This window comes from Anthonomus grandis, chromosome 3 (assembly GCF_022605725.1).
Source record: "Anthonomus grandis grandis chromosome 3, icAntGran1.3, whole genome shotgun sequence".
NCBI lineage: Eukaryota > Metazoa > Arthropoda > Insecta > Coleoptera > Curculionidae > Anthonomus > Anthonomus grandis.
The window spans coordinates 4071545-4085359 of NC_065548.1; the positions used below are offsets into that span (position 1 = coordinate 4071545).

The window sequence follows — 13815 nt, forward strand, 5'->3', positions numbered from 1 at the left end:
AATGAGCAGAGCAGAATCTATTCGCGCTACGATTGTGGCGTTTCAGCGTAGTTCGACATCAGTTCCATTCAGTTCCGAGTTTCGAGAAGTTGCGTCGTTGACTGACGTTCGGCAGGCACTTCCTTCACGTTCTCGTTTGTTGTGTTGTTTTATTTATTACGGGGTGAAAAACATTTTTGAAATCGGGGTGGTGGTGCGAGAACGACGGTGCCCCGATCAAAAAAAAAGCAAGAAATCCAAATGAACACGGATTTATGGCGACGCGGACACTTCAACTCTGCCTTGTGTTTGCAGTAGGATTTTACAGGGGCCCTGTGCCAGGTAGGCGAACAATTCATTTTCATCAATCGAATCTTCATTATTTGTATTGTTTGGCCTCTCTATTCAACATGGCGGTGTGTTTTGGTAATTCGTACACACCGCACGGCGTTTCCGGGGTTATTTGCCTCCCCTTATTTCGGCCTTTTACCTTTGTCGAATTGATTATTTTAGGTTTATTAAGGTATTTTATGTGATATTACGTTGCGGCGTGTATAATATAATCGCCTGTTTTTGCTGTCAAGTCGAAAACATGATGCTACTGTACTAGGTCAGGTTGCCTTGAAAAAGAAAACAAATGAATGAATTCATGATGGCGCTGTTTTTTCGGTTGTTTTTTTTTTATTTTTAAATAATACGCACATTACCATAAGCAGACATGCCCCACAGAGTAAAAACCCCCAATTAAAATTAGGTACATCCCCTAAATGTTAACATTAATTTCTCCGTAATTGCTCCCTAAGTTATGAAAAAAACAATAATGTTTTAAAATATTTTAGAGCATATATGGGTCAAATGTTATTGGTTTTCCTATATAACATGCTATAATCTAGTTATATAACTAATCAATCATGATTTATCAACAATCAAGATCACTAAAATGCCATATCTTGTAAAAACCATTCAGTTAGCAGTAGGTATACCTATATGGAGGCCCTTGTCACCATGCTATTTAGGCCCCTGAATTCTAATCATATGCTAAGAACATTCCTCTGTACATTGAGCGAGTCCTGTGAATATCCTGAAATAGTAATAATATTTTATTCATCTGCCTGGAAGAAAGGAATAATTCCTATATTTTAAATTGAATAAAAAAACAGCAACTAATTTTTGAACAGCCCTTGTATACTAAGCAAAATGAGCTAATGAAGTTTGTACAGTTCATTGAACTCGATCACTCATGAATAAATTAATTGTCACATGACAGTTCTGTCAATTTTGACATTTACCAATCCAAGATGGCTGGCTTATGTCATGTACCAGAAGGTGACATGAGTCAGAATATAATATGTATGAGAAAATGTAAGGTTAGTGTCTTCTTCCAACTGCCTTAATTCATTACCTAACTTCATGACTTTGTTCATGAACTATTTATTTTAGACTTGTAATAGTCACTTTTGTGTGCATTGCCTTTGACTGCCTGGAAAAAATGAATAATTCCTATTATTGTACCAATTTAAATGAAAAAAAACAGCAAAAAACTCATTAAACCGCTTTTGTATGTTGAGTGAATTGAACTGGTGAGGTTTGTACCTACAGTTAGTGCTCTGACACTATTATGCATACAAAAATTGCCAATTTTGACATTTACCGATTCAAGATGGCTGCCAGATGTGGGTAATAATAAATATTTTATGGACCAGTTCCTTAAAATAAAACTCTAAGGCTTTTAGATCCTAAGAGAGTATTTATTTTGTATTTTATTTTACTTCTTTATGAAGGAATGTAATTTGAAAAAATCCTATTTTTTTAGTAAGAAATAAACATATGAACATATATTTTTGTTTTTTATTTTTTAAGGTAAGTAAATGAAAAAAAAACAGTCACTTTCACATTATCAAATCAACTCAAGCAAAATCAGATAAATCCTTTGTTTAATTAAAAACAATTCTTATTTTAATTAATTTGTAATTATCTTTTTTTTGTTTTTATATGATTTATTGGACAGTCCTGTTCTTGTCCCTTATATTTTCATCTTGGTATCTACCTACCTTAAGCCTTATTCTCGATTCCCACAAACCTTCTTACCAAGGCCTCATTCCATATGTTCTTAAAATCACCATTATATGTAATGTGCAATATATAGACTAAAGTTAGTTATTTATGTGATTGTGAAATTTTTATCCGATAAATTTATTTGTTGGTGCTATAATCATATATGTTATTGTAACTTATTTATTTATTTATTAACGGAATCCATTTACAAAAGTAATACATAGCATACCCATACAAACATATATATTCAGATACAAAACTATCTATAAATCAGTGAAAGGTGTAGATGAGTTAATTAATTAAAGCCCCTATGAAATAATATTTTTTAACTGCCCCTTAAAAGATGTTATCCTAGAGTCAAAAAAGCTTATCTGTCCTGACAGAACATTAGCACTTCGAGTCATTCGTGTAATTGGCTCATTAATGCCATAATTGGTATGGTGGAATGGGACTGAAAATATTTCTGATTGTCTATTCAATCTGGAAGGCACCCTAAGTTTAAAAAGAGACAATAACTCGAGACAATCTATAGTAGCATTTAAAACCTTATCCATAAAACATAAGTCGAGTAATGTTCGTCATGACTCTAATGTGGGTAAGTTCAGGTTATCTCTGACCCACTGATAGTAATACTCCTGTCTCCTGTAACCACATCTAAAAGCTGCCACCCTTAAAAATTTATTTTGAGTTTTTTCAATCTGCTCAATGTAGCAGTTATATGACAGGGACCACACAATTGAGCCATACTCCAAGATGGGCCTAACAAGAGAGCAATAAAGTAATCTAAAAGTAAACAAAGACAAATCAGTTGTAGACCGTTGGATAAAACCCAGCATTTTCATTGCCCTACTAGTCACCTGATTGATGTGACTTTTAAAAGACAACCTGGAGTCAATAAATATTCCTAAGTCAGAAACCTCTGTTTTGACACCAATTGCTACATTATTTATTTTATAAAGAAAAGCAATAGGGTTTCTTTGCTTAGAAAAAGTAATCTTATGGCACTTATTGATATTAAGGGACATTCTATTCAAGTTGCACCAATCGAAGAACAAATTGAGGTCTTTTTGCAGGAGCACAGCATCAGAAAGGGATGTGATAAGCCTAAATAGCTTCACATTGGGTTAGGTCTTATTGCCATTGGTTGTGTTAAGTATTTAAATTTGTTTGGATTTTTTTTATTATTTCTTGTTTTATGTGTAAAAGATCTATTATTAGGGTTTTCCATTGGAAATAAAGGCTCTGATCACTTCCTCATATGAGAAAATGTAAGAAAGAAAATTTGCTATATTACGTAAGACAACAAAATCTTGTGTACAAGCATCCTAAAAACTAAAAAATTCCAAATTCATTTTAAATTTCAAATTTCAAACAAATATAACATCTAAAACACTTTACCATAAAATTTACACACATTACCAAAATTAATCATAACAAAACAGATTGAGAAAAAAAAAGCACTTTTTTGATAAATTTCATTAAAAAATAAGTAAAGCTGTCAATAAAACAGAATTTAGAGGAAGTAAATTAAATTATTTAATAGGAAACAAAACTAACACACTAAAATGATGTCAGAGCACAGGTTAAAAGGTATCATTAAAAAAATCGTCAAGGCTATAATATGCCCTGGATAATAAAAGTGATTTTAATTTTGTTACTGTTTTGAATACAGTTTGGAGTGTGAGGTGTGCTGTTGTTGCATTCATTTTCAAAAAAAAATTACACTTAGATTTATACTGTCTTTTTTACAGTTTTTTTTTTGCTTTTTCTGTAAATGAAAAGTTTCTTTAGCAAAATAAAGTGGCTTTAACCAAGAATTGTTTTATGTTTATTTTTTAAGAGGCAAAGTATGGTAAGTATATCATATGGTAAAGCAAGTCTTAAGAACAAACTCACAAATTTGGACTATGTAACAGTGTTGCTTTTAACTGTAAATAAAACTTTGAATTTGAGTTATAGTATCAGGTGAACAAATTGCACTTTTAACCTACAAATTCTTAAAAAGTTATGTTTTTTTAAATGCTTTGCAAGAATAGTACTTAATCTGTATGTGCAGTATCAAATCATTATTTACTTTTAGATATAAACCAACAATTACAATTTACAATCTATTACAAAGCTGAGAAAGAGTAAGAGAGAGTGGGAATCAGACAGAAATATACCTAGTAATTAAATAAAAAAAAAATATGTCACTTAGATGAAAAAGACCAAATCCCAAGCTAAAAGAATAAAACCTACCATAACATTATCTGTGATCAAATAATCAGAATTTGAAAAACCTTTCAAATTGGCGAGTGCTTTCAGAGATTACATTTTTATGTAACAATTTAACATTACTTGGCAAAATAAATTATGTATCTTAGATTGGAAAGAAAGAAAGAAGAAAGAAAATGTGCCATATTACTTAAGACAACAAAATCTTGTGTACAAGCATCCTAAAAACTAAAAAATTTCAAATTCACTTGAAATTTCGAATTTCAAACATAACATCTAAAACACTACCATAAAATTTACACACATTACCAAAATTAATCATAACAAAACAGATATTATTAAAAAATAAGTAAAGCTGTCAATAAAACAGAATTTAGAGGAAATAAATAAAATTATTTAATAGGAAACAAAACTAAAACACTAAAATGATGTCAGAGCACAGGTTAAAAGGTATCATTAAAAAAATCGTCAAGGCTATAATATGCCCTGGAATTTCTTAACTTCTAAAATTTGTCTGATACATAGAGTAATGATACAGTTGTAAATTTTCTTGCTAAGGTATATTTTTTTTTTTTCATTAAATGGGAAACCCCCATTACAAAAAAAACAAATTATAAAATACAGTTATGTCAATAATTAATAATCCTTACTTAAACTATTAAGAGTTAAACCACTTAACTAAAAAAAAGACTCTAAAGTAAATAAACAAAACAAAAAAAATATCTTTGTATTAACTAATAGATTAGGAAGATAAATTCTCACTTGGTTTACCCATCAAACAACATATTAATTGAACAATACTAAGTATTCAAAATTTTCATTAAACTACCCTTAAAAGACCCATATGAATTGCTAAAAACATCTAGCCTCTCCTCCCGATCCAAAAAATCTAGAGATCTCTCCAAAAAAGAGTTTTTACCATAATTGGTTCTATGGAACCCAATATGAAATAAATTATTTTGTCTAAGTGTTCTCTGAGCAATAGAAAATTTAGCCTGGGAAAGTAAATCCGGACAGGATGTAATAGGTACCATTCAACAACTTATAGATAAAACAGATGTCAAACATTGTTCTTCTTTTATCCAAAGACAAAACTTTAACATAATTCAATATTTGGGAATAATCATGATTAGCAATAAGATCTAAATTAAACATGTAGTTTTAATATCTTAAAAATTTGTTTTGCACACTCTCCAGTAATGACTTATAGACATTATACTGGGGAGTCCAGATAGTTGAGCCATACTCAAGCTGTGATTGTACCAATCCCACATATACAGATTTGACAGCCTGCAATGATAACCCCTCACAATTTCTAAGCGTAAAACCCAACATTCTATTAGCTTTTACTACTATTTGGTCTATATGATTGCAGAAGTTTAATTTCGTGTCAAACAGTATTCCTAAATCCTTAGCAACATCCTTTAATTGAAGTTTCTGGCCGTTAATTGTGTAAAATATAGTATCCTACTTTTTTTCCTATGAAATGAAATTTGGAAGCATTTATTAATATTCAAATGCAACAAATTATTTTGGCACCACAGAGAAAGGCTATCAAGATCTTTCTGTAAGAGGCTGATATCAAGTTCATTCATAATAACCAAGAAAAGTTTGAGGTCATCAGCAAACATTAAAAATTCACAATACTCCAAGACATCCCTAAGGTCAGTTGACCAATAAATCCAGAGAGTGAGCTTGCAAATGAATCAAGTTCAGGGTGAGAGTTTAAATAGGCAAGACTACGACAGATTGGAGAATGTAAAGAATAGTTGGAGTGACAGATTGGTAAAGCAAACAGTTCATGTCTCCTTAGGGTGTGTGCAGGGACCTTTAAATTAAAGCTGTTGATGAGAGCAGGGCAATCAATAAGCCCATGAATAACCTTATACATAAAGCTGAGGTCACTTTGAATCCTTCTAGATTCCAACGATTGCAGTCCCAATATTGCCTCCAAGTCAAGTAGGTTATCTTGCATATTCAACTTGTAGGAACAGTACCAGGTAAACCTCTTTTGGATTCTTTGAAGTTGCATTTTGTGACAATTATAAAAAGGAGACCAAATGATCGAGGCATACTCTACATGACTTCTAACTAATGAACAATAAAGTATCTTCAAAGTAGATATAGACATGTCACGACAAGTTCGTAAAACAAAACCTAACATCTGAGAGGCCTTCTTGTAGGTGTTTGTTATTTGGCGGTGGTCCTTTACTGCAGGGTTGAAAAATTAGGAAGAATATTTCAAGAAGATGGTATTCATCAGTTTTGCTCTGACAAAGATATTTACCTATTCATTTATTGTAGAAGTACTCTACAGAAATAAAATTCTAAATGGTACATTTATAATTTCCAAAGTACATGATGAGAGCAAATCAAAAGGTCATTATCAAAACTTACCCCTAAATAATAATAATAATGTTTATTAATGTTTATTAAATAAATCATTGAATAAATCATAATTGTATTGAATTGGGGATTTTTTTTCTTCTCGAAAATGATAAATGTACATTTTTCTAGAGGGCCTAACCTGAAAATTACATTTTGTTTAATTAAATAGTCAGTAATAGAATTTATAGCATAATATAACTTTAAGTGATCTGCATACAACAAAAATAGGTATAAATTTTTTAAGACAATAGACAATATTGTTAATAAAGAATAAACATTAAATAGGTCCCAAGTGGGTACCTTGAGGATCACCAGACTTAACATTCATTCATTTAGACACAGCACCAAATAGTTTTACATATTGGACATAGTCTTTCAAATAGACAATGAATGAAAGGTTCATCTATTCAAAAATACAGTACTCTTTCCATCCACAATGTAGGAAAGTATGATTATTAGAGAATATTAGGATATTTTATGAAGAGGTCTTGGTGCATGTGAATATTGTTTTAAGAAAACAGCAGAAACTAATCTAAATATAAACAAGTATTATGTGTAACGCCAGGAGTATAATTTATTTGTGAGAAAAAACCAAAATGACTGAAAGATCTGAATATATGTACCATTTTTTTTTGTATGTGACAAAATAGACTTCAATATCTTCTAAAGAACTTTGTATTTGTGTTGAATATTTGAGTCAATTAATTTTTCCATTATTCGGCCAAACTTTTTGACTTCCCTTGGTATCTATCATATTAGTGGCCATCTTGGAAAGTCAAATTGTGGAAGGAATTTAATATTTGGCATAGGTGTTAAGTGACTGAAAAAATTTCAATTAAATAAATTATTTTAACACTTTTTGTCACATAATTATCACAGTTTCCTACCATAATGATTTCATCTGAAAGGTCATTTTTGGGGGTCATCTTGGATCAACCCTTCAGTGTTTTGATAGAACAGAACTGTCACTTCAACACTCGGGATAAGTCATCAATGCTTAGAACATTGAAAGGCCTTTCAATGTTCTAAAGCATCAATGATTCATGATGATTATTAACGGATTATACATCTAAAATTATACATTAATACCACGTTTCTGAGCTATCTGGGGCACTATAAACTATTATCATATTATAAGATTTGAATCCTAAATAGCTTCTCATAATATATTAATATTGGTATTTAGAAGAGAGTGGCTAAAAAACTTCTAAGCCTCCTTTCTCTATATCCCACATCCATCGCGCGTCTTATTTATTATACAATAATTTAGGTTTGATTGGCATCTTTCTAGGCAGCAGCAGCAGCAGCAGCATCTATAGCTTTGGTTTTTGTTCTTCGAATAAGAAAATGAAGTAAACCGTGGAATGTAGCAATTTCCTGCCGATGGCCGGCGGCCGACTAAATTCCTAATATGGCCACGCGCAAATCGCCCATTTGTATGTGTTTGCCGTTCCCGTTCCATTCACCTCCATTGTGGGACCGAGAGTACTATCGGAACTTAATATTCTAACAGTTTTCTTTTAATTTTATGCGATAAGTGCCATAGAACTTTTTCGAAAAGAGAAATGGCCACTCTGTAGTGTGGTCCTTTAGGGAATCCTGGGGGTGTATTAATAATAACTTAATGGCACTTCTTTAAAAGATATGGACTATTCAGCCTTAAGACTTTTAGTTCCTCTTAAGTTATCATGTCTCACAAGTGATCAAAAAGTAAATAAAGTACAAAAAAAATGCTTTGCAGCTAAAGAATACAACTAAATAAATATATTCAAAGATAGGAATTGAAGACAGAAAATGAGTATGAACAAAGTCCTCAATGGCAGCTGATTTTATAATATATTCTCTGACTTGTATCCAGTATGATACTCATTTATCATATGGGTACCAGACATAAATCTAAGCTCACTCTAAACATAAAAATCATATTACATACTAACTACCCCCTGGTACATCACATCGGGCAGCCATCTTGGATCGGCAAACGTCAAAATTGACAGAACCGTCACGTGACAGTAAATTTATTGACGCATAAGCGATCACGTGATCGGTGTCGATGAACTGTAAAAAGCTTACCAGATCAATATGCGTAATATACAAGGGCCGATCAAAAAGTTTTTATTTTATTTATTCAACTTAATAAAAAAATAGAAATTATTTGTCTTTTCCAGGCAGTTGAAGGGAATGCACGAAAATGATTATTGCGATTATAAAATTGTTATTAATACTGCAATATTTGATGAGCAAAGTCATCAATTCCTCATTGACAGTGGCAGACAGACACTAACCTTACATTTTCTCATACATTCTGACTTGTATCATTTATTAGATTGGTATCAAGCACTAAACACAAAAATAATATTCTCATTTTAAGAATGCTGTCTTGAGATCTGAAAATTTCATATAGTTTGTCTATAGTCCATAAGACTTGTATGATTATCCTATTACTCGTTCATCACATCAGGCAGCCATTTTGGATCGTCAAATGTCAAAATTCTCAGAACGGTCACCTGGTGATTCATTAATTGATGCTTAAGCGATCACGTGATCGGTGTCAATGAACTGTACAAAGCTCACTAGTTCAATTTGCTTGATATACAATTTATTCAGAAATGCATGCTGGGAAAATGTTGTTAAAAACACTGATTCTGACATTGCTTTAAAAATAGTTTATTACATTATATGCATTTTGTAAAAACAAGACATTATAGCAAAATTGAGCTTTGGGTAACAACTTACTACAAGTGTTCCAAGTTATAGGATATTTATGTCATAAATAAATGATCTCTTTAACTGATTATTAGTGGGTATTGGTATAGGAATATTTGATAACTGTTGAATAAGATTAGATCTATCCCGGAACAATCAAATGCCTATACTTATATACTGTCAAAAGAAGTATCATACTTTATTTCTCAAAAAGACGAGCCTGCAATCGAATTATTAAATTTCTTTTTGGTAAAATAATTTTATGTAGGAATGGTAAACACTGCAAGTATCCCAAAAGGGAAAACCATACCACAGGCTAGCTTTAATCAGAGCAAAATATGTCATTCTCAATACACTCTGATTCAAATTTTAGACTGCTCTGTATTGCTTACCTACATCTGTATCATGAACAATGCCTGCAGGATTACATCTACAAGTAAGAATTAGTATTTGTTATATTAAACATGAGTAAGCTGCTCTCGAACCAAATCCTTACTTTTAGCTACAAGATATTGGTATTGTCAGTAAAGACAGTTAAATGGTCACTAAACAGATGTCATTGATATATAAAAGTGGTTCCAGATTGACCCCTGTTGAACACCACAATTAATAGTCATTTTGTCTGAATCACAACCTGCATAGGAAACACTCTGAACTCAATGTAAAAAAGATATGATCTGAGCCATATAGTTCAAGCTTACAAAGTAGTATTTCATGACTGATACAGTCAAAAGCTTTTGTCAAGTCACAAAACACTGCTCCAAAAACTCGCCCTGATTTAAACGAACATATAAATGTTCCAGAAAAGAAAAGAGAACTAGTACTAGTATCTTTCTTCCAAAGGTAGAAAATAGGTCTTTCCTAAAACCAAACAGGTTAAAGTTAGTATGTTATGTTTGCTCAAAAATCTATGGACTAGTCTTTTTATAATCTTAGAAACAGTTAGAAATACACCAATAATGGAACAATTATAGAATTTTTAGTATATAAGGGAGTCATTATATAAAAAAGAAAAAAATATAAATGAAAACTATTTTCTGAAGGTATCTCATTTGAACAGTAAAAAAAATGTTTGGCAGTTTTCCTTGCAAAGGCATTTGACACAATTCCTTATCACTTGCTATTAAGTTTCCCGAGTACTTAGTGTGTGAGGAAGGCTGTGTTAAATGTCTTTGGAAATTATCTGAATAAATGCAAACAAATCTTATAAGAGTGAGCCAAAAAATATACAAACAAAGGGTCCTGTCCTTTTTTATTGTCTATATAAATTCTTCTACAATATTTACTTCCTATGCTGATGATACTCTTTTTATTTCTAACTATATGGAGGTGTGTGTATTCACTCTTTAGTTTCTGAGCTATTTGACAGGTTGTTTTCTGTTCATCATCAATTTTCATGGTACTGTAAGCCCATTGTATGAATGAATCTTTATTTGCAAAAAATACAACTACAGTTGTACAGTAGAAACTAGAATACAATCTATGTTTGAGCATTGTGAAACTAATGGGAGAAAAACAACTTAGTTTGTTAATAAGATATAATTATCAAACATAACACCAGTAATAAAATGCTAAGTAATAAATTGATTACAAAATATCATGACCTAATCGATAACATATTTTTAGTGATCATCATCATCATGGTTATTCTTAGGGTAGCTCTATAGTGACTAACTCTTTGTTATATCAGTATGGTTTGATTGCTGTGATTTTGAGAAGTACAGATCTTCATATAGACTTAAGGGTCTTAAATAGGGTTGGTTGTGATCATCTGGTTAGGAAGTTTGAAACTATGGGCCTGATTGGTAAGATTTTTGTGGAATGTCATAAAGTTTTGACTGATCGCAAACAGCTATGATAAATAATTGTCACATCCTCAGGGTGTGCATATGGGCCCTGTCTTTTTTCACTTTTTCATATGAGATTTGAATGATGTAATTGTTATTCATTCAAAGTATAGTCTGGAAGGAATTTCAACAAGGTGTAGGATATGTATTTTTGTTTTTGGTCCTTCTAATAAAGTTATTATTTATCAACACACAATCAGCAGTAATAAACTTACATTAAAAAAAAAAAAAAAAAAAACATGCTTTATTGTTATTAACAAAGAAAAATTGTTCTAAACAAAGCCACCTTAAATTACTACCATTAAACTAACCACTACACCCCATACACACTCGAGTTCCAAAACAAACATCAGAAAACAATACATAAGAACAGCAGAAAAAAAATACATAAAAAGTAAATTAAATTCCATAATTATCCCCTCAAGTATAAGACAGCAAAGAATTCTAACCATACAAACAATTCAAATAAAATTCAAATACTGTAAACTTACATTTAGGGAAAATTAGAATGTGTCGACATAGTATTATTCATCCAGTGAATAGTAACATTTTTCGGTCAAAAACGGTTCAGCACGCTTCTGTAAAACAAGCAGCATTTGTAGAAGGTAGGCAGCTGCATTACCCCAGAAGCAAATGGCATGCATGCCTAAGGTGGGATTCAATTAATGAAAAATATACAGATCTTCCAAACTGCATGACAAGCTCCAGGGTAGCCGCTCTGACTGCAAAACGACCTGCAGACACCTTTTTGCAAGTACCGAGGATATGCTCTTCAAATCTGAGTTCTCTGTTAATGAATATACCCAAAAATTTTGTATTATCAAACGGCTGAACTACTGAATTAGAAAAAGGCACGTGGTCTAGAGCACACTTAAAATACAATAATTTGTTTTTTTGAGGATTTAGTGACAGCAAGTTTGATTCAAACCAGAGATTTACTGCTTGAAGATCAGTTGCTAATGATGCGCAGAGTATCTGTGTCTGGGCTGTGCCAAAGAAGTGTGGTATCATCGGCCAATAGAGGAAATTTCCCCCGTACATTAAGATTGGTAAGATCATTTATGTATAGGAGAAAAAGTATAGGCCCCAAAACTGAACCCTGAGGAACTCCCAAGGTGATAGGATGGTAATCAGAGTACTTAGATCCTACAAGCACTCGCTGTTGCCGATCTTGCAGATAGGAAGCAAACCAAAAAGATGAAACTGCCCGAAATCCATAATGATGAAGCTTCCGCAGCAAAATCCTGTGGCAGACACAATCGAAAGCCTTCGACAAATCACAAAAAACTGCCGCCGAAACTCCACCAGCATTTATCTGGGAGTAAAGCTCATGAAAAAAATTAAACATGGCATCATTGGTACTGGTGTTTTCCCGGAAGCCAAATTGAAGTCTGGTGAGGATGTTTTTGGACTTTAAAAAGGACATTATTCGATTTTTAACCAGCTTTTCGGTTACCTTTGATAGCGTAGATAAGAGAGAGATGGGACGAAAGTTGGAAGGTTTATCAAGAGCTCCACCCTTGTGAATTGGGATAACTTTAGCTGATTGTAGGCAAGATGGAAATATCCCCTTGCTCCAAGAAAGGTTAATTGCGTCAACTAGTGTCTTTAGCGCCGTTTCTGGAAGGTTGAGAAAAATCTTAGCTGAAAGGTTGTCTTCTCCAGTTGAATTTTTATTTTTTTCAGTATACAGAATATCCTTGAGTTCGTTTAGGTTTGTAGGTATAAAGAAGAAGGAATTTGGAATATGAATGGCTGGCATAAAGGAAAGAGGATCCACAGAAGGGTTCAAATTTTGCTGAAGTTGTAGAGCAATATTAGAAAAAAATTGTTAAAATCATTGGGAGAGACTTCAGGGCATTGTCTTGACTGCTTACCACAATTGTGAGGAATATCATTAATAATTTTCCAACTCTCCTTATATTTGTTAGATGAACCACTTAAACGGTTGGAGTAGTAAGTTTGCTTAGAGATTCTTATCAGACGACGATACAAGGCTCGGTAAGAATTGAAATAGTTATGAAAAACTGGAGAGTCAGTGAACTTTCTTATTGTGTGAAGAGATCTCAGATTTCTTGAAGATACTTTCAAACCCCTCGTGAACCAAGATTTTATAGGTTTGGATTTCGGTTTGATTTTAATCATTGGGAAGGAAGCATCAAAGAGCTTAACAATTTTTGTGTGAAAGGAAGATAAATCGAAAATAGAATTTCAGGACTCAAGAGCTGAAAGTTGACGAAACTTATTAAACTTATCAATACCAAAAATTCGACCATATCACTATGCAGATACACTACATTCCTTTTGTATATTTGCTATTTTACATAGTATAAACTCATGGTCTGATAAAGCAGAATTTGCGACTGTACACTCCACGGAGTCATATGGAAAATTAGAACAAATATAGTCAATAGTGGAGCTTGTTGACTGTGCTTTACGAGTAGAATCTTTTACATGCATATGTATATTAAATGCCCCCATTAGATGATCGAGGCGCAGAGTAAAGACAGAATTTTTATCATTAAAGTTGATATTAAAGTCTCCTGTAAGAACTACGTAAGCCGCCGATGGAATTTCAAATAAAAGTGCCTCTAATTTTAAAAAGAATTCGCTGCAGTCTTCTAGA

The 13815-nt window shown here is 32.3% G+C and overlaps 1 protein-coding gene across 4 annotated transcripts in view; it reads left to right on the plus strand.

Annotated features, from left to right (window-relative positions):
• The window catches only part of LOC126733763 (protogenin-like), a 125306-nt gene continuing 111491 nt past the window's right edge, over positions 1-13815 (plus strand). For all 4 annotated transcript variants that reach the window (XR_007659857.1, XR_007659858.1, XR_007659859.1 and 1 more), the window contains exon 1: positions 1-321. Coding sequence is in view for 1 of the 4 variants with exons in the window: in XM_050437159.1 (XP_050293116.1) it covers positions 255-321 (67 nt within the window). In the remaining 3 variants the exon portion in view is untranslated. The remainder of the gene's footprint in view (positions 322-13815) is intronic.